Genomic DNA, 26,505 nt, shown 5'->3' with positions numbered 1-26,505 from the left:
AGCACATAGCAGGACAAAGACATGTAATTACAGATTTAGGGAAAAAGAACAATGAAATGTTATGGCAAGAAAAGCGACTGTTGATGTATAAATCACTGTGCTCTTTTGTGTCGCGCAGTGTAATTTCCAGACTACAGAAACTAGGCTTGGCCATGGCTGTTAAAACTGAGATGCACTGGAGACAGGGAGAAGCTGCGTCTCCTCCTCCAGTTTTCAGACATGCCAAAGGAATGCAGCAATCACCACCTCCCAAAAGCTGAAACAGTGAAACAAATGGAAAGGTAGAAAAGCATCCTCCTTGGAGTCACCGGCCTGGTGAGGGAGGACGGAGGGAGAGGTGAGCTCTGCAAGGGCGATGAGGAAATGGTGGGAGGAAGACCCCAGTCAGCAAATGTTCCCAAGGGAGCAGCACGGATCCTGACTCAGGCTCTCCTCGGGGATCGGCTCCAACCAGGCAAAGGCAAAGGGACAGAGTTTCTGAGCTAACCTCCATCACTTGTGACTGACTTTACCACCTTGTCTGACCACAGCCCCATTTTACTCTGCTCCTGTGCAGCAGGGTTGTACCAGAAAGATGAAAATTACTTGTATTCCCCCATCTGCATGCCAGGACAAAGGCTGGGTCACTGTATGATCACTGCTGCAAATATTTCTTCTTAACAGTGATTCTTCTTCATGTAACAGGAATGTGTAATATGAAACACATGAGATTTCAGAGGACCAGATCTCTGTTTTTAAATTAATCAATTCAAATTTCATAAATATGAAATGCATAAGATTAGTAATGTGCACCTGTCTGTCACTATCAATAACATGACTTAAAAGCTGCCCTGAAAAACAAAAAACACTGATTCTAATTTTAGATTTTGTGTATATATGTGTGTGTAATGAAGCAGTGGCACTATCCCTTCTCCATGTAAACTCTGAGCACAAACAGGATGGGTTCAGAGACAACGTGTCAGGCAATCCTCAGAAACAGCTACCGGAGAGAAAGCACACTTGTGTGCCTTGGTTAAGTAGCCAGGAATTGCCTCATAAAAGGTAGAGGACAGAACCACCCCCAACAGACAGCTAAAACACATTTTACAAGAGCTTTAAACCTACGCACTCGACGCACTCGTTAGACTTTATGGCAGGGGAATATTCTTGCTATGGCTCTGAAGTCTGTACAGTTTGAGAACTAAACTCAGTAAATCTCCTTCCACTTGAGTTTCTGAACTTGTAGGATCTAGCGCTGATGGGATTAGGAAAGAAAAAAGGCTGAAAATGAAAGGATTAATCTGAGAACTTGATTGTATTGAAATTTTTTTCCACAGTTTGCAGTTTTGATCATGACCTTTGCAAGAAAGATATTTTTCCAATTTACTTTCCTTATTTTCTTACAACAATAAAGCACAAATAAGGATGAAGAGTATAAAAAAGTTTCACCTCATGCATTTCAGTTTGACCGCAAAATTTACAGTGACCAAGTAATAGTAGGCATGATTATTATCCCTGCATTTGTGTAATATTTTTGCTACTATATTTTCATAAAGACTTTAAATAAATCATTTGCTGGGTACTAAGCATTTTCTCAAGTTATTGATTAAATGTCAGGAGGATTACGACTACCATTTTATGATCCTATTTTTGAAAATCTTATACCTGAAAAAAAGAGTACAATGTCTATTCAGTCAGCCTTGGTAGAACTTAACAAAAACTTCAGGATTAATCCTGAATCTTCATTTCTGCAAGTGTTGATGTAGCTTTAAGCCTTCTGGGTAGCATCAACATTTACGAAATGTTTGCAGGATGGCATCTGTAAAAATAAAGTTAATGAACTGGCTTTAAACGTCTGATCAGAGGGTGCCTTCAACTAATTAAAAAACTCCCTCCCAAAACAGAAATATAATAAAGACAGAGCAAGAGGTTTTCAGAATCCTGTGACTGATCCGGAGGAGGCTGCATTACTCCAATGGTTGCTTGGGACACTGACATGCTCTTTGAGCAGTCGGGATAGTGACAGCCCTGGAACCATTGCTTTCTATAAAAAACTAACTTTCTAACTTTCACTTTTCAGCTCTCAACATTCTTTACTGGGAAACCTACACACCAGTATAGGTCCCTGTACCCCAGCACAAACTTTGGAGAAAAGCTTAGCAAGTTTCACGATTCGTTTCTGTCAGCAGTCAGATATAATGAGGCTAGAGCATTCAAAGAATCTTGCTTACAACTAATAATCCTAGTGCTTACTGTGAGAAAGCACAGAAAAGTATATTAAGTACAGTAAAAGCTGTACAATTAAATTAATGCACTTTCTGTCTGGTACTTTTGGATACAGAGGGCATTTTTACTGTCAGCCCAAAATTGGTGTATTGTGGGCGACATTTGACATCTGTGCAAAGCTCATGGATGTGAATCCCTCCCACACGTCCAACTAGTCATGCAGCTTATCAAATAACAGCAACATGCAGAGTTCCCAAACCTTTTTAAAAATAAGTATTATATCAAACCAAAAATTCACATGACACAAGAACAGAAAATAGCAACACAGTAGCCTGTTCCCCACTCCACTAATTTTCTGTACCACACTTATTTTAAAGCTGAGCAGTTCCTGGCACTAATGTACTCTTACTAGTCAAAGTCCTAGAGAAGTTAAATAATAAAGTTTATGTTATACACTGTTTCCAACTAATTTCTTAAGAATCTGCTTCTTGTTCAGAGAAACTTGGCACATTCAACCATTTTAAATTATAATGGAGTTTTCCTCAATGATAAACACTCAAACCTACCTAATTTCATAATGGTAAATTCTAAAAAAAATTAGAACTTTGTCAATGCTCTTTTTCACTGAGAATATTCTACTATTCCTAACTACACAGACATTCTGAAATTGTAAAATTATCAACGGGTAAAGTTCTTAAAGAAATAAATTCTTAAAGAGATTTTGTTGATCAATACTGACTGATGTAAAAATTATGTCCTTGTGCTTTTCCCAACTTGCAAAACTATATATGTACACACATACTATAAATATATATATGCACATTTAGCTTTAACTATACCCTAGTAATTATAAAATAAATGCAATTTTAGAAAGTGTGTTAGTACTTGTTGAGAGTCTTCTATATTTAACTGGGGAAACAGTGCCAAATTTCTGTGCTTTAATACCTTACCTGAACTAATTGGTGTAGGCAGTTAGCTTTAAATTAATGTAACAAAAATAACCCTAAAAATGTGAACAATCAAGATGCTTCTTAAAATGCAGCCTGAAACCTTCTGTTGGGGAATCCTACCCACTTAACTTTATGAAGTTTAACTACCAGCCTGACTATAAAGTTATTCATTGAAAAGTTTTATTAAGGAAATGTCATGAATACTAATAACACAGTATGTTAGTCCGTTACTTGTACAAGTGCAAACTGAAACAGAATACAGAACAGCATTCGACATACAAGTCCTTACTGTTTAAAAAGAATGGTTATTAAATAGTGCATGTATTAATCATCTGGCTTTTGAGAAAATAACAACATTCATATTTTGAATATCATTTTGTCCACAGGAAAAATATTTAAGTGAGCCAAAAGTCCAACCAGATTGATGCAAAGCAAACAAAAGTTCCAGAAAAAGGTCCTAGTGATTTCAATGAAGTAGCAGTGCACAAATCACAGCCTGCTGAATGAGATGAAAACCAGTTTACTGATTCCCAAAGACTTTGAACTGAATAAAATTCAAAAACATAGACCAGAGCTCTCTGCAAGAGTTCTTTGCTCCATACAGAGCTTTCACACTAGTGTCTGTCACATTCAGCATCATATACAAAGATACGCCATGTGGATATAAGTTATACACCCGGCTGTAAACATGAAATGTTTTTTTGCAGAAGCAGTGATTTTATAGGACTGATCTCACTCTGTTTTAAATGGATCAAGTGAATGTGAATTCAATGAGAAGAGGATCAGTAAATGCTGTGGAACAGGCAGAAAAACAAGCTTCATCAAAAAAGATTAATGTGGAGTCTCTGTCTCAAAATGGGTATGGAATTTGGTTAAAAAGAAAGGCACTACTCTTATGAAGTCTCTGCAAGAAAAATTTCCATAGTTTGACACAGCAAGACGACAGACTGGCTTTATACACAGACTAGCAAATGAAACTTTGAAAACAAAAGTAAAGCGTTTCATATTATTAAAATTCTTTTAAGTGAGTTTTGGAAGCTACTGTTCTTTGCCAGTGCAGTAATATTAAATTATTTTAATAGTATAACAAAGTTTTATAGAACATGCTAAATAGGCATGTTTTTGAATTTAAATAAAATTTAAGAAGTTTAATCTGCTGACCTTTATTTATACGTAACATTTTTCCACGCAGTTAATGAAACTACTCATGTAAGCAATGGTTACTTGCATTAATAGGACTTGCAGGCTAGAAACTAAATGGAATTCAAGCAAATAAATAAACAAATATATTCACACTCATCCCTTAAGATCTTTAATGGCAAGTACCACATTATACAAAGCCAGATCATAAAATACCATAACACAAATTTATAAAGCTGCAGTTCTTGTATTTCTTACTTCCATTGGAAGGAAAGAACCTCCTTTCGGGGCTCGGGCTCTCCTGCAATAAAACCAGCAGCAAGCCCATAAACGTCCCCTGAAACCATAGCTAATCTCCATCCCGGGCTTTGTGGTACCCCCTTGTTGCCCTTCCTCACCTCCAAAGGAGCCCATCTTCTTTCAGACTACCTGGGGTAAATGCTTACAGTGCTCTGAAAAAGGCAATAGTCAAGGGTTTATCTGGTTTTAGTTACCACCCTGGATACAAAATGGTAGTGGGACCACCATTTCGTATGTCACAAGAAGCCATGCAAATGTACGCCGTTCTTGGTGCCTTTTCCTGGACCTATTCTTATTGAAACTGGTTGCAAAACTTCCAATGACTTCAGTAGCGCAAAAGAATGCAATACATTTACAACTGAAATCTTAATAACCCACATAAGAATGATTCAGCAGCATTATGACGTTTTCTCAAAATTTTAAGTACATAGGGAACGAGGAGCATGTATGAAATTTCAGCTGTTTCATTTAGCAATTCATCGTGTTACCTTTTGCAAAATACTAGAGGAAAGCATTTAAAGTACAACAAAGGATTTCTAATAGGCATAAAATAAGGATGGGCTGAGAGTGCATACACTTCTCCACAAAGAAAACATTTTTTTGCATGGACCTGCAGGATTTGACAGTCAAATTGTACCATCACATCATAGTCCTAAAGGCACAGAGCTTCCACTGTGTAGAGACAGACACCACTCCTCTTCAAACATGTCAGAAAATGCCCTGACCGCTCTCCTAGAAAGATGTGTCAAATAACTCGTGTGACTATTGCTGTTGCAGAGATACAGGCACTCATTTATTCACTCCATTCAGCTTAGGGCAGTCACAAGTCTAAAGGTGCCTTGCACTTGAGAACACGAAATCTGCAGCTAAGACACGATATTTGGCAAGAACTGTACCCCTCTCACCCTTCACGTATACGGAAAGTCACCTGCAACCCGGCACCACACACATCTTATTGGAGACACTCTCATTGAGAGAAAATCTGGTTCCTTAAAAGCTGTGATGTACGAGGTTACGGATGTGATCTCATTCTGTGGAAAAAATAAATAAGCCAAAGGCGGTGCTACAAACTCTCCTTCGGTGCTACCCAATCCTGGGCTTGGGCAGAGGTAGATGACTCTGCGATTCCTGTCCAGGGGATCATGGCATCTCAAGGTGACCACAGACTCGGGGGCACTGGGAGCCCCCTCTCCCCAGACCACCTCTCCGAGCAGAGGCAGCGCCCTGCCTTCAACCCCCGGTGCGCAGCTGCCAGAAGGGTTGTGCTGTAAGACAGCATATCTGTTTCAACTGGACGCCATCTCCGCCTGCAAGAGATGGTGTAGGTTTGCTGGAAAGCTGCCCTTTCCCCTGCTGCTTGGCTCTCACTCACAGAGAAAAGCAAAAAACTCACAAAATGAAAACCTTCAGACCAACTTGCACTTTACCCCTCCGTCCCCAACGTAAATCCAGGGTGCAAAAATGGATGCACAGTTTTCGTCCCATAAAAGGGAAGTGCATTTTCCTGTGCCTTAAAAAAAGCCTTCGAGAGCAAACACTTATCTGTTTGTTTTTTCTCTACAATGGGAAACAAGATCTGGGCTTTTTGCACAAGAACATGCAGCCTGGCTTATAACATTTACTACACGAGTAAGGCTTGAAATGCTGAAAAGATGTACAATTCGATTTTTTACCAAGGTTGACAAAGGAAATTTTTTTTTTAAAATATAGATTTTATATTCAGTTTTCATACATGACCTCCACATAAAGCACTATTAATAGCAATTAACTTTTTGCATTATTGTGCAGAAAGCAATTACTGCTCTGCTAAAAGTACTTAAAGCACTAGAGAATTCTGATCCATTTACAAAATCAATTCTGGTTACCACAAAAGAACCGCTAATGTGCTTTAGGACAGTCTCCTAACTAAGGAGGAAAAAAAAAAAAAAAAAAAAAAAAAGGATGGATGTGACCAATGTTCTATTTTAAAGTGTATTATATTAACATTTCATCAGCATTTACAGAAATATGAACCCTGACAACAGTGCCGGACTTAGCTTCTGCAAGCAGCAGACTCCTCAAATCATTGCTTTCTCACTGTCTCTTATGCACAAGCATGGAAACACACAGGCACATTGTCCTTTTTATTGCATTTCAGCAGAAACATACTTTCTACACGAAGTTTAAAAACTGCAAGTGCCTGCAGTGGAGAGTAGTAGTCAATCTGTATAAATGGCTTATTCTGAGGAATTTCTGAAAGAGAAAACACTCACTAGGTGCATTGTAATTAGTTGCTCTTTCTAGTTACCTCTTGACAAATGATGCATGCGGGTCTGGATGAGAGCCCAACTCTTGACCCATGCCACCACTACACGCTTTAGTACTTCAAGCAGAAACCCCTAGCTTCAGCGTTCTTTTCATTTTGTTTTTCCAGAAACACAGTGCTGGTAATGCACAACATGAGAACCAGACATGATTAGCAAAGTTGGAATTCTTTCAGAAGTGCTTCGTATAGCTATGTCCTAAATATATCTGAGGAAAGCTTCCTGCCTTCAATTCCTTCCAAATATGTAGCATGTTTCAGGACTGGGTTAAAGGACAGAACGTGGAAATACACACAGTGAACATTGTTCCCACAATGCTTAATGATACGCTTTGGTGACATTTGTAAGCCTTTCAAACAGAAAATATTCATGCGATCATTATTTTAAATACGAGAAATTATAAGCCTATTGAGAAATGCAACTTTTGCCACAAAAAATACCCTTAAAAAATAAACATTTTTTGGATAGCACTTTACTGCCCCCTTTTGCACTTTAACATTAGAACAGGTTTCAACATGAACATACATCTGAGAAACAGCGTGAAGATATGGAGTAAAACGACAGGGCATCATGTTTACACACTAGTAGACTATCAGGCACTGCTTTGGGGATATCTTCCACTTGCCTACACTGTAAACAAATGAAACATCTAGCTTTCATTGTCCTAAATCTTCCATGGAAGAGATCAGTAATGGATGGTTTAAATTGCCATTTTCCATTTTAATCTGCATGTATATGGGCAACTGGGAAAAAAAGGGATATTGCTCGTTAACAGTAATTGTCTGTAGCACGATTTTCTAAAGCAAAGATCATCTGCAACTTGAATTTGGTTTTATTCATCAGGAAGAAAAGAATGACAAAGGGCTTTCCAGTCTGAGGCCATTCATGTGTTAGCAATCCCTTAACTGAAAGGATGGGTGTATCCTTCAGAAGAAAACTTCACAAACTGGCAGGAAAGAATATTTTCATGAAAGGTGAAGACAAGAAGCCTAGACATTCAAATACCCTGCAAGCCTACAGGCATAAACCCGTTCTGCAACTCCACACTGCAATTACAGTCAGTACGGAATCCATGGATGTCTCTGTGTGTCCACATATATCTACAAAAGGTAATAAATCTATAGTCTAGTGGCCAGTTATTTACAAAATACTAATTTATTATGACAGAGCCAGAAGGGGACCCGTCCTGCCCCAACCCTCAACTTCCATTTGACAAAGTCCATGTGCTGCTGTGTGCACTTATATTTAAACTTAATCCATTTTCCTCTGTCATCCTACAATTACAATACAAGTCACAATAATATTAAATTTCACTGCCTACAGCATTGCACAATTGAACCATTACTGTAATGAAAACTGACTCCCTTTGATATTAACACTGGCGTTTTCTCTCATTTGCTAGCCATGAAATACAGGAAGAGACCAATGTTGTTTTAATTAAAGAATTGTTGTTCAAAATATGCTACTGGGAATATTAAAGTAGTTCTTTGCTCTAGCAACAAAGATAATCAGGTATTTATATGGTTTGGATTTTTGAAAAAAAAAAAGAAAAAAAAAAATCTGTGTCATGAATTCAGCGTAACACAAAACCACTGCTCTACTTGACTTGTGCTCACAGAGGCAGGGTGCGCCAAACCCAAGAAAGATGGCGCTTTGTTGAAAAGATGCAGAGCAGTAGTTAGCATGGAACGGAAAGTCAAACCAAACCATGTGTGCGTCTTAACACAAGTCACTAAAGTCTTTGCTTTTAGAAAGCTAACAGAGAGCAGCTGGCATTTGCCAAAGAACTACTTTTCAAAAAGGGCACTGTAAATCACAAGAAAGAAACAATAAAACCAGATTGTTCTATTGCGGTGCTATTCTGTGCTTCTCTCTACTGTTCCTATTACAGAAACAAATCTTATGTCAGCCACAACACAAGAATACCAACCAAAGTTTGCAATCTTCCTTCTCTCAAATATAATTTGTTCGCACCTGTACAGTCTTGTTCCAAGACATGCTCCCAGCAAAGTCTATAAAAGAGGGCAGGGACTGTCTTGTTACTTGATGAGACATTAATAATCAGTGATTGTATCTCAAATTCAAAGAAAAAAAATTTCAGCTGCTTTGCAGTTGATAGAAAATACATTATTGCATACCATTTGCCTGCATAAGTAAACACTGGAAGTAGAACAAGTTGTTAACTCAAAACTTTCAGGAAGAGTTATGCCAAATCAATAACAGCATTGTATGACAAACCAAACCTATTTTGGCAAATCATTGGTATGCAAAGATTTTCAGAATCCAGTTACAACTCTCTATCGCTCCTATGCAGCATCCTTTTTCTCTTTATATTAAAAAGACAGTTTTCAGATGGGAGAAAATGACCTTGAACAAAAATCCAAATGGGAGATCTACAATCAGTCTGCACTTGCATCTCACATTAAACCCAAGATTCAACCACTCACAAGCATGGAGATCCTATGTTCTTACACTAAATAACTTTTCCAAAGTCTAACTGACTTTCAGAAGCAGAATAAAACCGTGTGGCCACTGCCACCTCAAAGGCAGTAGTAATATCTGACCTACCAAGAACCAGCTTTTGGCCTGCTGCAGGTCTTCAGCCTCTCAAATTAAGCTAAACTGACACTGGAGTAGTTTAAAAATTCCTGTAAAGGTCCAGAAGTGCATTCATCACTAGATCGGACATCCGTGCCACGGGTGGAAGAGTCCATCAAAGGGGTTCAGCAGACGGCCGGTGACAGCAGGAGCTCCAGCCACTCCATTTTAACCCTCTGACTATTGGCAAGCTACACGAAAATTAAAACTCCTTCCAAGTGCAGACAGAACCATAGATTCTGACATTATTTTCCGATATAAAATAAATAAATAAATTGATGAAGCTCCAGAGAGATCTGTATTTGTCCAACCTCAAAAAACCTTTTCACTCTGGCCTTGGTTCAAGACAGCTCATGCTTAAATTCGTCCCGCTTCAGCAAAAACATTCAGCATTCAGCACATGCTTAATATGAGCTTTTCTGAATAAGGCCAGTTTCCTGAGTCAGGCCCTAGGAGCACAGTGCTGTCTTGCTCGCCTTGGCTGTCACACACCAATCCACAAAATGGAAAAGACTACAATGAGCAATAAATTTATGAAGATTTGGCTTTTGTTTTTCTTCAAAAAGTGCCTGAAAACTGTCTGATGAAAAGTAGAAGGAACAATGATTACCACTAAAAGTCGTCTCTTTTGAAGTATTTATCAAGCAGACTAGTAATCTTGCCTGCCAACACGACCTTCCCTGTTCAGGTAATCCATATAGCTTGGAAATACCTTGGAAAAAGAAGCCCCCCAAAAACCTTAAGGTCAAGTGTTGTGCAGGGATTAAGCTAGACTGAACTAAACTGAAATTAATTAAACATGAAGAAAGCAACTGGAGTGTGGACAGTGAATGCTATGGGACTGTAAATCCTCAAAAGGAGTCAAAATGTTCTTGACTCCAAATTTACACTTTTATCCAGTCAGGTATAGAAACCAACTGCTGCTCGGGCAGTAGGTAAGCAGATGGCAAGCACCAGCAAAAAAAAAGAAAATGCGAAAGGATGCACCACTCGAAGAGTCAGAAGCACAGCTATGTGTGCTTTCACCAGTGCTCGCTGCATAGGTTCCTTAAACAAACTGCTTCAAACTTGCAGAACATCAAAAGCCAGATGGGTCTTCCTGAATGAATCCGCAGGCAAGGAGCCAGGATTCCCTTTTGCTGCAGAAATAGGCCTGGACTTGATTTGAGTCTTCTCAGCTCTGACAGGCTGGGGTCTGGCAGAACTCCCAACCCAAAATAAAATAGCATTCAATTGCAACTGGGCTTTAACTAATAATGATAACAATAATAAATTTTAAATCGTTCGTATTAGCTTTAACATGCACTTCCCTTTACAGCGCACTGTTCACCTTTCCCACCACTGTTCTTTGGTTTGGGTACCTAAGTAAATGCACTATTCAAACAAAAGCTAACAAAACAGTAAGAAGTAATTTGCAGCATCATAGATTTTTCAGCCTAACATTTCATTCCACTATCTAACTTATCCTCCAGTGTAGGACAAGCCATATAATTTTTCATTTTCTGTTGACAAGTGTAAAACTTGGTTATGCTTTAAAGTGTACACAGCTCTGAATCCTACTAAATAAAGTTTTGTAAATCCTATTTTAGCCGTTAACCATGAGACACTTAAAAAGAACACTATAGGTAGAAAACCCATCTTATAGTTATGTATAGGCCATACATTAGGAATGATTCACCTAGCAACATAATCCTCTACCAGCCTATATCTTTTTTGGCTTGGAACCTACATTTAAAACCAGAAGAAAGCATAGACTATTACATCGAAGTTTAAATCAGCTGCATTATAATTACCGTGCTGATACCGCAATAAACACTGGGTGTTGGCTGGCCAGGATTGCCAAAAAAGATAGAGGTCCTGCCCTTATTTGCTGCCTTTGACAATGTATATAATCACATCAAAGGAAAGTTCTCTGCATCACAGTTAACAAAAAAATAAATAAAAAAAGTCTGGATGTTCTTTTTCCTCAAGTAAAATGATAGGTTTTGATCCTTATGAGAAAATTAAAATTTTGCCTATAATGAAAAAACAATTATAATGTAAAGACCTTGCAGGCTAATTTAATACTCACTGAAAATCACTGGAGGTATTTTCATGGAGTTGAACAGGAGCTAAACAGAAGACTTGAACATGTTTATCTACATGCAACTGGAAATACAAAATACTAAATGACATTTTCAAATATGGAGTTTTAAATCATCTCTCGCAATTCTGCATTTAAGTCTGCTTGAAGACTTTTGAAAATGAGGCTAAGATTAAACATGAATTCACAAGCACATAAAAAAAAAAAAAAAAAAACAAACCAACAAAAAATACCAAGTAATTCAAAATGACACTGAAGACACTTCAGGTTTAGTCAATTTCTGTGGGCTTTATAGTTTCAGTTTTGAAGATCTAGCTGGCCTTGGGGACGGAGGAGCAACGGCAAAATTGTTTTTTGTTCTGCCATTTTGTTTTCATACTTGGCTTTTAGAAACATACTGAGTGCAATGTGCTTGTTTTCTCAAAACCTCTCCACTGTTTTGGATTTGGGTTTTTTGGGGTTTTTTTTCACAATTAGGGAACAGAGTGCGAATTGTAAAACCCCTGTGTTCGAAGTAATTCTTCCAGTTCATGTACGTCAGTGAAAACTGTTTCAGGAGAGGGGAACCTGCAGAGGATTCCCTATGGGAACGGGGAGCCCAGGATGCACTCCATAAGGAAATGCCCACTCCTTTCCGTGCCCTGCCAAAGCTACCCTGCCTTATCTGGTACATTTCTGAAATGTGACATGACAGGCAGGTTCGAAAGCTAAATGTTGGATAATGGTGGGCAAACAAAGGACATCGGTTTTTGCATTATTTCTTTAATTACTTTAACCCTTGTTCGAACAGAAAGCATAAGGCCAGAGTAATTCAGCTTCTCTCTTTGTCATTTGCCTGCCATAAATATGCACCAGTCTGCATTTGAAAAGCTGAAGGAGGCCGCAAGCTTGCTGGACATTTATCATGCTCTGTTCCCTGTTAACAAGCAAATACTTTAGTTGAATGGCCCATTAGCAATCATTGTCAAATGCAGAATGCAAGGTGCTTGGATGTGACCGGCCTGTAAATTAGATGAGGGTGCCCCTGCGCTTTGGAGAATTTCAGCAAATGAATTGGATCTTTTGATATAGATTTGTGAAGGTTAAGCTGCAAGAGAGGAAACGTATCTGAGCACTTCAGGCCCCGTATATTCTGCCAATATGTTCAGCTCCCTATATGCATTTGTTTATTTTTCATTTGTTAAATCACATCAGCAGCTTGACAGTTTTGGTTCTGGAGTTCCCTTTTCAGTCAGAATTGCGAAGCTTTCCAGCTTACTATGGGGTAGGATAAGAATGATAAATTCAAGCATGTAATTAACATCTTTATAAAAAAAATAATAAAGAGAAATGAAAAAAAAAAAAACAACCTTAAAAAGTGTCCAAGCCACTGCCAAACAAACAGCATGAATTCCATTTTGCCGAGCTCATCCCAGGCTCATTCCCACTAAAGAAAGACACAACTGTTATTGTAGGCTTCAGTGTTTTTTCCCCTTATGTCTAGACTCTGCCTAACAAATGCAGAGTGCTTTTTTTCCCCCCTTAGCAGACAAATGAGCAGGCAATAAAGTAAATATTTCGTTTGAATCGTACCCCTGATTTGCAATGTAATGCTGACTTGAAGTTGTGGGTGTTTACGGTTGTCAGCTGGGGAGAAAAGCAAATCTTAACTATTTAGAAGGCTCTTTAAGAGAAAAGGCAGGAAAAAAATCCAAGTAGCTGCACTAGGAGAGGTATTTTACTACCTTTACAGCTGCAGATCGCTTTAAATAAATGACAAAACAACGGCTAAATTGTCTGCCGGCTGAACTCAAGGGGCTGACAGCAAACCCATCCCAATAATTTTAAGTTGGGGCGGAATAAATGGGGGTAAGCAAATGCTTATCTCATTCATTTCTAGATTTCAGCCTGCCTTTCGGAAATAAATACCATCTAGAGACTAAGCCAGATCAACCTGGTTATCTGCAGCTTTATTGGTAAATAGGAATGGATGCTGGTTTGTTTGTGGGGTTTTTCTTCTTTTATATTTTTGCAGGATGGGAAACACAAGAGATGCTGAAGCATCACCTGGCCAAGGCACAGACAATGCAGTGTGTTTATCTTTGCTGCTCCCATGGAGTGCAAGATGGAAACCACAGCCTGAAACACAGCTGAAATCAAAAGGTCTCTGTTTTCTTTCCAGATAACCCCAGTCCTACCTATCCCCTCTGCTCTCTGTTCCTTGCCAGCATGCTCCTGCCTGAAGCCCAAATAGATTAAGGCAACAAACCCCAAGTGCAGCTAATTCTTCAGAAAGGCTGCTGCTAGGGCAGGAGTTAAAAAGGAAAATCTTCCACACCTAACAATTGCAGCCATCTCAAGTTTTAATCGGTCCCCGTCTCGGCAGAAAGCAATAAATGAAATCTATCTTTACCATATTATACACCACCAATGAGCAAGAACTGAGCAGCTTTTCTTTACTGCTTTAACCATCCCAAGCCACAAGTAGGCCTTTCATACTTTCTAATCCTGGCCCCCAAGTTTTGTGCGGTTCTCACATAATACCTTACAGCCCGGAGCAAGGCCCTTAGTTTCTAACACCCCTTTCAGAGACGTGTCATTTCTAACATCAAGCTAATCTATATGTTGCCATGGCATCACCCTTTATCTGCCTTTACATCTTATGAACTGCATGGATTTACCACATTATTTTTATCTGAAAGACAGAAAATGGTGGTTTTATTGCCATACAATCAGATTACTGCTGCTAGTTTCTCTATGCCTTTTTACCATACTTCAATCAAAAGGGATCAGTTTCTTTATACTCTGCCCTTGATTTACATTACATCTGTAAAGACCTAGTCTGGGTTGTAATCCCCTTATTAACTATGACCAGGGTTGATTTGCCTAAAAATAAAAGCAAATTGTGTCAGACCTTTTCACTTTGTTTTTGATTCGGAACTACAAAATGGATTACTAAAGAAATCTTCAGAGTTCACACGGCTGGTATAGTACTGAATTTAAAATGAGAATTAAACAAGTTAAACATGGGAGCTGTGTCAACGGTTTACATTTTCCATCATGGGAGAAAGGCTGAACTGCGTTTGTCTTTGTGTTCTCTGGCTTTAAAGAGACAATGAAGCCACAGGAGTTTTTCCAAGCTCTTCTAACACTGTCCATTTGCCATCCTCCCTTCCTTTGCTTTTTATGCAACTCCCCCCTCAAAATTCTTCTCCCTTGCCGCTCCCTCCCCGCCCCCCCAAAAAACTCGCCTTACTCGAGACAACAGTGTTCTGGTTAAAAGTCTATATTCTGTGGCACTCCATATTTTAATAAAAATATTTCAAGCAGTTTAACATTCCTATTTAAGTTTCCACAACGCCTCACAAAGAATGAGCTCATAAGCAAATCCATGTAGATGTATGATAAATGACCAGAAAAACAGGTTTCTTTATGTCAGCAGCCAAGGCAGGCAGACATTAGGCACACATGAATAACATTTTAATCACTATTTTTTTCTCAGAAGAACACTTTCTTCTCATTTGCAACAAGCAATTTCAAGTAGTGCAGGTTGCACGACACATCAAGACCAGATCCTCAAAATAAAAAGCCCCATAAGCAACCCTGGCTCTGGCTGCTGCTCAGGGCTGAAAGGCCTGTCTCTGCCAGCATGTCAAGGCAGTCACCCCAGGTCCTCTGCTGACTTCCTATCATAGGAGCCTTGGCCGAATTTGAGACAATCCCGAGTGTCACACCTAAAGCAACATGATCTCCTTACAATTAAACAGGGAAGGGGAAAAAAAATAGAAAAAAAAAAAAAAAAAAAAGGAGGGAGGCATTCTTGTGTGTGGGAAGAGGGAGAACTTAAGTGATTTTCGCTTGACTTTTAGTCACTGCCTTTCTAAAGGCAATTACTTCATTAAACAATGTGAAATAACGTAGCACGGCTTACAGATAACATGCTTTAAGATAATTACTATAAATAAGATCGCAATTATCCTCCACATATAAAAGGCTGGGAAAAATAACCAGCTCAAGAATTCGGCCTTCAGTTTGTTCTGAATTCATTTTGCTAATTCACTTGTGCTTCAGAGACCTGGCTACGAATGCCAGAGATATCAAATGGACTGGAAGCCACCACTCACTCCTCGTATTAGCATGCCAAGTGTCAACAGCTATGTTTTGGGTACAATTTAGGAGCATGTGTTTAAATCATTTTAACCTTCCACTCCTGTTTCTTCAGCTTGAAGCTGTAATTGCTGAGGTTAGAAAGTGCGGTCCCACGACACAGGACTCCCAAATAAATTCTTGTCTAGCTGAGAGGCTCCCAAACATGTTGTGAGATATCGTTTTAGCAAGCTCTTTGTGCTCCGGCTGGCTCGCCTGTCCTGTGAAACAACGGCTGTCCATTACCTACAGTTTATCATCCTGACAAAATGTGAGGAATGTGGATGTGAAAGCACTAACAATTCCACCCCTGGTGCTTTCTCCTTTTTCCCCGCTCTATATTAAAACCGACAAGATTAACCCAAATGCAAACTGCAGAGCATAGTTCAAGGGGCTATTCAGTCGGTAGTGAATGTGCATTTGTTTACCTACAAAAATAAGAATTTCAGATACAATGAGAAGCAGACTAGTCTATATGCTACTGAATAGACCATTTAACAGGGTCATCAATTGTAGTTTATTTTATCAGTTTCTGACATGTTAGCATTCATTCAGAGGAGGGCTGTGAAATATCCCCATATATAACTGGTTATCAGAGGGAGAGAAAAACATCTATATAATCTAGCTTAATCAGTGTCAAACGCACCACTTGTGAGGATAACCTTCCGCATGTCACTAGGGAGAACCACTTTGCTCGTCGGCCCACAGCACGCAGGGAATAGCGACACTTAAGACATAAGCAATGTTTTTTTGAATGAGATTTCTCTACTGTTTGACTAAAAGGTGTCCCATAACGCTACGTGCCACCCTGTGTGCCAAAGGCAGTGGCTGAGCCCTTGTGAGGTGAAACTGAGGTAATCCGTGCTATCTGTATACATTGTTTATCTTGGCAGAAACAACACAGGCAGAAAGTCCTCCATTAAAAAGTGTCAACAGGAGTTAAGTCTACAGAGTAACTTTTCTCTGTATTTTCAAGATCATGAGATCTAAGATTCTCCAGATGAGAAGTCTGTAAAGTCTACCAAAACCATCTGCAACAATGACATTTAACCTCCCACACAATAAAGTCGCAGGTATAACTATTTTATGCGTGTCACTTAAAACACACCTCTTGCGATCTGATCGAGGCAATGAAAGCAGATCTCTAAAAAGGGAGAGAGGGGGGAAGAGAGGAGGGAACTCTGTGTTCAAACAGCTACCGCATGCTCTCCAGCCCAGCCACCTGCTAGAAATTATAACCTCTAAACTTCAGTGCAAAACCAATTCAGTTTATACGTTCACCTTAACCTAAAATTTATTATTTCATACTCTATATTAACCTGACTAACAACTTCTCCCAGCATGTAATTGCCTACCTGTTCAGCAGATTTATGTGTTGAGGCTTTCAATAGAGTTAAATGCACAGCTTCCCTGAATAAATTAACCAGCACCAAAGATAGTTATTATTTCAAACCTAGAAAGGAGCTTTATTATTATACTACGCTAAGACCCATTTCAGCAGCTTACTTCTCAAGCTAACATTCAGCTTGAATCCAAACCGAGGACAACCTCGTCTAAGGAGAAATTATTCGGTATCCTTCAGGCAAACAATTGTGACTAGAATTAGGAAGAAATCCTGCTCAGAGAAGTGGAGCTGTCTCACCGGCAGCAATATCGGTAATGCATTTGTAAGCTTCCTCAAACGACGGGCCTCCAAGTGGCCTATAAATCACTAGCCCCAGCAATTGAAAAGACTAATTTTAATAGTGTACTTCTTCACTGTGGTGATTAAGCCTCAATGAATCACTCAAGAAAACTCAATTACATCAACAGCAGAACCTATTTTTAAGCATGCATTTAAGTTGAAAAAGTAATTAGATATTATCATTAGATCTACCATTAACAACATTCAAACCTTTTTTTGTAATCAAATAGTTTAGAATTAGCTAAATGGAAATACAACTTGTATTTGATAAAGGAAGCGTATCCCCAGGCACTGCAAGATGGGTTGAATTCAGCTGCTCAGGTACTTTCATTTCACTGATGGCTAATAAAAGCTACCAAGGTAAGTTAAAAAAAAAAAAAAAAAAAAAAAAAGTGAAAGCAGGTTGGAGCTGGCAGCGGAGAGGCCAGAGCAGCAGGCTCTTCTGCATTGGAAGAGTGACCTCTGTAGGCATAAACCCATCAAGGGCTGGGGATGCAAAAGCCTTCCCCTTCCTCCAAGGCTGAACCGAGCCTGTTTTCCACCAGCACAGCAGGCCCACTAATGCAATGCAACCCCGGCTCCTAGCCTTTGACTTTCGAGAATTCAAATAGCATTATAAAGCCTGCTTTATAACCGACCAGGTCTCTTTATTCTCAGATGTCACGTCGTACCTCTCTTAAGCCCAAGAAAAGCTTTAGCTATGTAACATCATAAAAGTGCAGAGCCAGAGACTAGAGCTAAACTTTGTTTTGTTTTAACTAGCTTCCCACCTGGTGCGTACATGAAATGATTTATCATGCAATGCTAGAAATAAAAACACTGAACAGAGCAGTCCACAGCATTCCTGTCAGTTTCTTTTTTTTTTTTTTAAGAAAGATTCAAAAACTTTTATCTTTTATGTAAAGAAATCCTACAGAGATACATCAAATATGTCCATTATTGAAAAATACTGCCAGAAACCTGCAGCCGGTTTTTCCTACAGTGGGAACAACAGTAGGTAATGATGACTGTAACACAAGACTACCTGATAAACTTGAAATGCTACTCCCAATTCAAACTTTGAAATCTTCACCAAACTCTTGGAGATCCTGCCACCTACACAGAATTAATCCCTGATCCAGGAAATACTCCATTCTTCTTGTCTCATCACCACCTAACATTTCCTCTAAAAAGTCCCCCGGGAAAACAAGACGTGTACTTACTGGATTTAACAGGAAATTCTAAATTCAATTAGCACAATGCATATGGTTGGCTTTTAAATATATAATTGAATATGTAGCATGAGTTAAAAGAAATTTTAACCCATTTATGGTGTAAAACTTCCTAAGCTTATTACAGACTATTTCTTCCTATCATGATTTTTGTTCTCTAAAATAGTGGTTTTAATCACAAAAGTTCAAAGGATTTCACAACTGAACAAAGCCAACTTTTATTTCGCATATCAAAAATGAAAGGAGACAAAAAGAGAAGTAGAATTAGTTTTTCATCACTGACTGATTTCTCTTTAGAAAGATGGCCCACTTTCCAAAAAGTTCTTCTTCCCAATAGAAAGAATTTTTTATATTTAAGTAAAGAAGTTTGTTATTTTTGTTTTGTTTTGTTTTTTTTTAAAGGATATGCTTCTATTTTAAGAGTGTGCTTTGATAGTGAAGTCCTGGGAACGCATGTACTTTTTTGCCTGGGTTTGTTAATGAAGAATGACACTAAATGGTTGTGTGATGGGTAATGCTTAGTTCATTACTCACTGACATGTGCCTTGATACCATCAACTCCACAACCAAATTTAGCCCTGTTATAAGCAGATGTAACTTCGCTGGAGTCAATGGGATGAGTTTGCATCTGCAGACGGAGAAGTTGAAGAGGATCACCCTTCCCTGGCAGCCCATCGCGGCCCTGCTCCGCCGACCTCCGCCGCTGCTCCGACCCCGGGGAGGCGGCGGCTCGGCGGGAGGGGAGCCCGGACCCCGCCCGCAGGTTTGAGCCTGCTGCCGCCGCCCCGCTCCCGATCCCGCTCATCCCGCTCCGCCGCCCCGTCCCGTCCCGCCGCAGTTCCCCCCCTCCCTCTCCCCGCCCACGTTCCCCCCTCCCTCCCGGGACCCTCCCGCCGGGGGCAAGCGACGACGGAGCAGGTCCGCCGTGACATGGACCACACGCCCCGGAGAGGGCCAGATCCTGCTGCCAGCCTGGGTAGAAGTCCCCGGCCGCCGCCGCTCTCAGCGTCCCCCGCCCCGTCCCCGTGGCTCCCGGCAGCCACGGCACCGTGTCCACCCCCAACCCGCGCAGCGCCGCGGAGGGCAGCGCCGGCCCCCGGGAGAGACGGCGGGCGGGAGCGGGATGGAAACTTACTTGGGGTTGGAGGAATTCCAATATATGGGGTCTAAAACGATGGACCTCGCCAGTGCAGTTCTGCATAAAACCATCGCGACTCCCCAACAGTACTTCCAGGCGGAGGCGTCTCGCCTCCGCGCTGCCATGGTCGCAGGCGGCACAGAGTCCCTCCCCGGAGCCTCGCCAACTCCGCCGCGCGGCTTTCCCGCACCTGAAGAGCGATAGCAGGGTGGGTGCCCGGTATCCCAACAACCGGGACGATGGATAGGGAAGAAAGAAAAAAAAAAAAAACAAAACCAAAAACAAAAATTCAAAGGATCACACGCGAAGGGTCGACGATGCACTTGGTGAGAGCTGCAAGCAGATCTACTGAGTCATGTATACCACTCGCATGTAGGAAATTCTCCTGCGAGGTAAGATCCAAGCTACCTCCGAAGTAACAACAATAACAAAAAAAATATGCAAACGCCTCAGTCCTTCCTCTTACTGGGGGTCTCCCGGCTGCCTTGGAAGATGCCACTCAAATTGCCAACTCCCATTTGGATCCAGTGCGCCATACACGTTCACAGTGTCTAAGGCTCGCGTGAAAAGGAGTAAAAAAAAAAAAAAAAAAAAAAAGAAGAGGTGGTAGGAGAAATAATAAAGGCGTTGAGAAAAGGGGACACAGCCTCGGCAGGAGGCTCCTCCTGTGTGTCTCTCACTGCTCCCTGCAGTTTGCAATCCGCACAGGCACCAGCCCGGGCTGTTTCGGGAAGCTCGGAAGCAACCGCGAGTCAATAAATCCACTCTGAGAGTCAGCTCCCCCGGTCCCAGGGAGGCGTATCCGCAGGGCTCCGGCTTTCCCGCGGGGGCACTGCTGTCCTTGTCGCTGGCAAAGACCCCGGAGCGGAGCAGGGAAAGAAAGAAGGGGCGAAAAATAATATTAAAAAAATATATATAAAAAAATAAAACAACTGGGGGTGATCGCAGCGTCAAAACGTCCCTCTCTCTTCCCCGTTGCGAGATCCGCAGTGCGCGCCGCGGCGACGGGAGGAAAGCCGGGCGTGGGACTTGCGCGGCCGCGCAGCCCAGCGCGGAGAAGAAGGAAGGAGGTGCGGCGTTAGCCGCGGCCGTTCCCACCGCGGCGCCTTCAGCCCGCGGTGCCGCCGCTCCGCCGGTGGTGCTGCTGCTGCTGCTGCCACAGCGGCCAGTCCCCAGCGCAGGAGCGCGGCCGGCGGCAGCGCGCCGCCGTAGCCATATAAGCGCGGCCCCACCGCCCCGCCGCCGCCGCTCATAGGGCCGCCGCCGGGCCGCCGCGCTGGTTGGGCGCCGCGAGTGTCACTTACCGCCGCGGCGGCGGGCGGGGCCGCGCCGAGCCCAGCCGAGACGAGCGGGGTCGGCAGGTAACACCCCCAGCCGTGCTCGGCCCCGGCTCCGGTCCCGGCCCCGCCGCACCGCGGGCGGCCGCCGGCGTGAGCGGAGGGGGGGAGAGCCCACTCGCTCTTAGTCACGCTGGAGCTGGGCGGGAGGCGCAGCTGGCCCACGCGCGGCGAAAACGGGGGAAAAATATAAAATACAATAAAAGGAACCTCCCACCAGAAAAAAAGTCTGTGCTAAAATTGAGCGTTTTTCAAGTGCAGAGCGGGGAGAAGCGGCAGGACCGGGCGTTGCGGGGCTCCCCCGCACCCTTCCTGCTGCTGCGGGGCCCAGCTCCCTCCCCCAACGGCACAACACGGCTGCCGGCGCTGCGCGGCAGCGGCCACCTCCGCGCCGCTGCGCGGGGAAAAGCCGGGGCTGGGTCTCCGCTGGCGCGGGGCTCCCCGCGCAACTTTCTGCGGGTGCTCCGCCGGGGGAGGGGGTGCAGAGGGCTCTCCCACGGCCGGCCCCGGGCTGGGACTTCCCACGGGGTCTCTGAGTTTTCAAAGTTTATCAGGTTACGCGAGAATTAGCCACAGGCCACCCCGAAATAGAGACACGCGGAGCCCCTTAAAAGGGACGCGGAGCGGCGGGTAATTAGGGGCGCGGGGGCCGGGGCCGGGTTCCCTCGCCTTTCCCTGGCGGTCGCTCGGCGCCTCGTCCTTCTCTTCCACACTTTTTTGGGGAGGCGGAGGGGACAATTGTCGGATCCGGTTCTTTTTCAGACCTCGCGTACCTCCGTCGCACCTGGCCCTTTTATTTCATTTTATTATTATTTTCTGGCCAGAGGGAGCTACGTGCGGGCAGCGCTGGAGATGCTTCCCCGACGGCTCCGGAGGACCCCCGCGGGGTGCGGGGCGCGCCGGAGGGGGGGGTCCCCGCGGCCCCCGCGGGTGCGCCCTCCGCCGCGCTCGGGGCCCGGCGGCTCCCGCGGCACTTTCACGGGGCCACAGCTCCCACTAGCGGCCAGCGCCAGCCCTCCGCGGGTGGGGGGGCAAAGCGGTCCCCCTCGGCTGTCCCCCCTCCGCGGCTCCGTCGCGTCCTACCCTGCCCGGCGCCTTAGCGGTTCCCCCGCAGAAGGCGACGGCCGGTACCGCTGCCCCGGGTGGCGGCCCCTGGCCGGGGGGGCGGCAAACGCGGACGGTCCGCGCCAAGAGCTGTGTGTACCGTGTTTCAGCACTGATCGTACAATGCCCCAGTCGCCACTGCAAAACGAAGGGGGTTACCGAATTTCTTCCAGTCGGGACTGCGTGCCAAAATAGTATCTGCAGAAAGGATTAAAAGTTAAATCCCAGGAAATTACGGTGCTCTTTCTGTCATTTCCCTACCTTTTAGTTAAGGCGTGCAAAGAACATGCTACAAAAGACCGTAATAAAGAGCCAATTTCGTATAATTTTATTCTCGAAGAAATATGGGCATTTACTTAAAAATCGGGTTAGCGCTGCTGCTCGTTTGGCTTTTAGGCGAACGCGAAGAAGCCCTTATAAGGAAACCGACTGGCACTGTAATTTATTTCCCTGATCAATTTGGAAGAAAATGTTCGCTTTCCCCCCTCCTTTTTAACTAAACTGGTGTTTCAGCCGTCACCGCCCTGCCTGGCAGAGACCGCTCCTCTCGCTCGCAACAGAAGGAAAAAGAGATTTGAGGAGCGCTCGATGCCCCATAGATTTTGTGTTAATTGTGTTTGGTAGTTCTCTAATGAAATCTACCACTCAAGGAAACAAGGAAATCAGTTTGCTTTTCACACAAAACATCGAATACGTTTTAAGTAAACTGCTTAATTAAATTTAATTTGCAGTGAGGAAGGAATTGCAGATCCGGCGACGCAATTTGGTGGAAAAAGATCTGATTCCCAGGACGGAAACTTAGCACTCAAGTGGGAGACAGAGATTGGGTATCTATGCACATCGAGGGGCATCAAAGGAGCTTCGCCAGTGAGGGGAGGAAAGTACTTAATTATTAAACTTTTAAACAAATGTGTGGTGTGTATCCAGTCGTGAGCCAATGTAAACACTGAGCCTGATAAATGCTTCTAGCAACAGGGACGTGTAAAATAGGTTTACCTCAATTTTGCAGTGCTGCTGCTTCTGTTTGTTTTGAAGCAAAAGGTTACGGGCGGTGTTTTGTAAAAGCTGTGAGTAAACGGTGACCTCTAACTCTCCGTATCCTTGCTTTAAGTAAACTAGAGGAAATGAAGAGCCCTGGTATTGTCTGAAAATATCCTCCTGTAGCTAAATATATCACTCGACTTCTATTGTCCAGCGGCTAATCATTTTACGTAAATACAGCTGTTTTACTCCACTCTCCAGCATCCTATTGATGCACACTGTCGGAGTATAAAAATCCGCGTTTACAAAATCACTTTTAAGCAAGAACCTAGAGAAAAACGGGAACTTATCTCAGATACAACCCAAGCAGCAAAGGTTAAGACATCCAAAGAAATGCCGGCTTGGTGGCTACTCCGCTCAGGTCACCCTTTTTGCCCGAGGGGCCGGTCCCCGCGGCTGGGGTCGGGGCGGGGGGCTCTTTCTGCGCCGCGGAGTTATTTGCAGGTCCGAAGGGGGCCGAGACGGGAGGCGGAGGCCGGGGCAGGGACCGGGCGGGAGCGGGCGGCGCTCGGAAGGGCCGCGGCGGCTCGGAGCCCCCGGGCAGCCGCGCTGCGGCCGCGCTCCCTCCCGGTTCCCCCCGCCGCCTGCTGCATCGGCCTCCCGATTTTCCCGTCTGGCTTCCGAGGAGCGGCAGGAATCGCCTCGGACACGGAGGAAACGTGAGAGTACGGGTTGGGGAAGGGGGTTTAAACGGAAAAAAGCCCGCAAATATTAGGAAGTTAGCGATCAGCTTCGGCCGCAGTAGCGGCTCCTCTGGGGGCTATTTCAGGAGGAGGGCCCGGTAGATATTTCGGGTTTCGCGGGGAAGGCGGTTTCCTGGCAGACAAACTCGCAGGGGAACAGGCTTCTGGGGGGAGGAAATCCTGCCGTGGCCGTGGGAGCGGCGCCGCGCTACCCCTGCGCTCGGGCGGCCCGGCTCGGCGGGTCGCGATGGAGGGATGAAGGGATGGAGTGAGGGATGGATGGATGGAAGGAAGGAAGGAAGAAAGGAAGGAAGAATGGATGGATGGAAGGATGAGCGGGGCCAGTGAGGAGGTGAGACCTGCTTTTCCCTCCACCTTCAGGGAAAAACCGAGACGCTGCCATTTGCACCGCTTAAACCTTTATTTCTTGTACTCCAGCCGGCCTTACAGCAAAAATGGGGTTTATCGCCGAATAGCTCGTTTCAACTTCTTTCCGACAGCGATGTGGGCAGCAATGGCATAGATACTGGCTCCGATCCTACAAAAACTATAACGAAAAGCCAACTAATTTCAATGGGATCAGGATTGGGCCCACAGCGTCTGATTCTCTTTTAAACATCAGTCTAAACATCGGGAACGAGAATACATGAGACATGAAATTTTTTATTAAGTGGAAAAGCCCACCGTCATTCATCATTACTTGAAAATTTACCAATTTTGAAAGTCGAAAAGAGATAACTCAATAGATAACAATTACTGTTAAATTTAATAAAGACGATCGCACGATTGACGCGTGCTGGTTTAAATGGATTGTTTATTGTTTGTAGAAAAGGCCAAGTGTGCTGGATACTCGAAACAGCTCCTAAAATATCATTCGCAGCATAACAATGCATTTTCTGCACTTACGGTAGAGTGAGCATATATCTAGATGTTAATTTGTCTTCTCCACGTCTGTTTTATAACCACAATTTTGGTTAACCATAGCTTCTTCGAAAACAAGCTTGGGTCCTCCTAAACACAGCCATAGATAATTCAAGCAGCCTCGTAACAAAAATCAGAAGTCAGTACATCCTAACCGTGCATTTTAATTCCCTGTTTGACTTCTTTTTCTACCGATTCTCAGTATTACCCTGTGAAAACAAAATTTCTTATGTTAATGTGCGGTCTGTGGTAAGATATGAGGGGTGGGAATCAAGAACCGCGACCAAACCTCTGCTACACGACCAGCCTTTTGCAAGGGTTTATGTCCCCTTGTGCAGCTGGCTAAGAGAACAGCGGGACAGGGAGAGGGGGACAATCCTGAAATGCACACATTTGGTGGTACTAGCATGAAAACGGAACAGAGATGCACGAAAGTCATGGTTCAGCTCCAGCTGGACCGGCCTGTCGGTCCGAAACTGTACCAGCCTCGGCACTTCAACCATATCCTCCTGCTTTGGAATGAGCCTTAGGCACACAGGCAGCTCCCACAGCTCTCTTCCAAAATAAATCACCTCTGCAACGCAAGCTGAAAAGTCTTTATCAACTTGAATTTTACCCAAACTTGGACCGAGTTGAGACCTTACGATAATAGAGCTAATCCTTTTCCTTCTGCTTGCCAAAGGGACAACACATCCCCAAATAGCCTGAAAACATTTTAACAAGATACTTCATGCAGTTCAGAGTGAATCGCAACCAACACCTTCATATTTGGTGTACATAAAAAGAAAAAAAAAAGGCACAGAACCTCAAAAAAATCGTAAAAGGGCATGTTAACAGCATCGGAAAGAGGGGTTTATGATCTTCAAGTCGGCAAGGGCAATAGGGTGAGGTGTATGAGGTGGCACAAAGCTTAAGAGAAAAGGAGAGACAATGAAGATAGATCCTTCTTTTTCAAGACAAGATAGGAGCGGGTGAAGTATCGATACTTTAGGAAGGTAATACTGACATATCTGTCTATATGCAGGCACGCGGTTGCTTGGCAGCTTAGACATCTCGTCAGCCTCATTGTCTCCGCTTTGCTAAGCTTCAAGGACACCAGCTCTCCAATACATTTCACAGCAGCCAGCTTTCCACTTGTGCTTGGCAAAATGATGGTAATGAACACGGGAAGTTCAAAAGGCAGTTTAACAAATCCCCAAAGTAACAGCACACTGCTAGGATACTGCTGTAAGGCCTTCCGCTCTCTCCTGCCTCTGCCAGACAGATGCACTATTCGGTATTAAAATAATTCTCCAGGACATTTATGAACAGGGGTTGGGAAAACTTAAGATCTCCTTTGTCATCATATAAGGGAAATGAATACTGCTCAAGGTAGGTGGCAACAAAAAAAACACTTGGGGGGGGGGGAACAGTCAGACACTCCCTCCCCTCCCCCCAGAAAACCCAGAACCAAACATGAACCAAAATTTGAAGTTGAACCTTCAAACTGCAATGAAATAAAAATTAAACACCCAACATAGTTTCTAATAGGAATTTCTCTAGGTAGGTTAATACCCTCACGTAGACCCACCCACACGGCTCATACTCAGTTTAATCACTACCTAAATATCAGTCTATATTCTAACCTGCTTTGCATCAGATGGGTATCTAGTCTTCAGGGAATATAAGAACATCACAAGTTC

At 43.2% G+C, this 26,505-nt stretch overlaps 1 protein-coding gene across 3 annotated transcripts in view; it reads right to left on the bottom strand.

Annotated features, from left to right (window-relative positions):
- EFNB2 (ephrin B2) overlaps nucleotides 1–19,862 on the bottom strand; it is a 41,913-nt gene extending 22,051 nt beyond the window's left edge. For all 3 annotated transcript variants that reach the window (XM_074148067.1, XM_074148082.1, XM_074148075.1), the window contains exon 1: nucleotides 19,735–19,862. In XM_074148067.1, coding sequence (XP_074004168.1) covers nucleotides 19,735–19,862 — 128 coding nt within the window. The remainder of the gene's footprint in view (nucleotides 1–19,734) is intronic.
- Nucleotides 19,863–26,505: the final 6,643 nt, after the last annotated feature.

The sequence above is a fragment of the Numenius arquata genome, chromosome 1, assembly GCF_964106895.1.
Source record: "Numenius arquata chromosome 1, bNumArq3.hap1.1, whole genome shotgun sequence".
Lineage (NCBI taxonomy): Eukaryota > Metazoa > Chordata > Aves > Charadriiformes > Scolopacidae > Numenius > Numenius arquata.
This window is presented reverse-complemented; position numbering and strand designations above follow the sequence as displayed.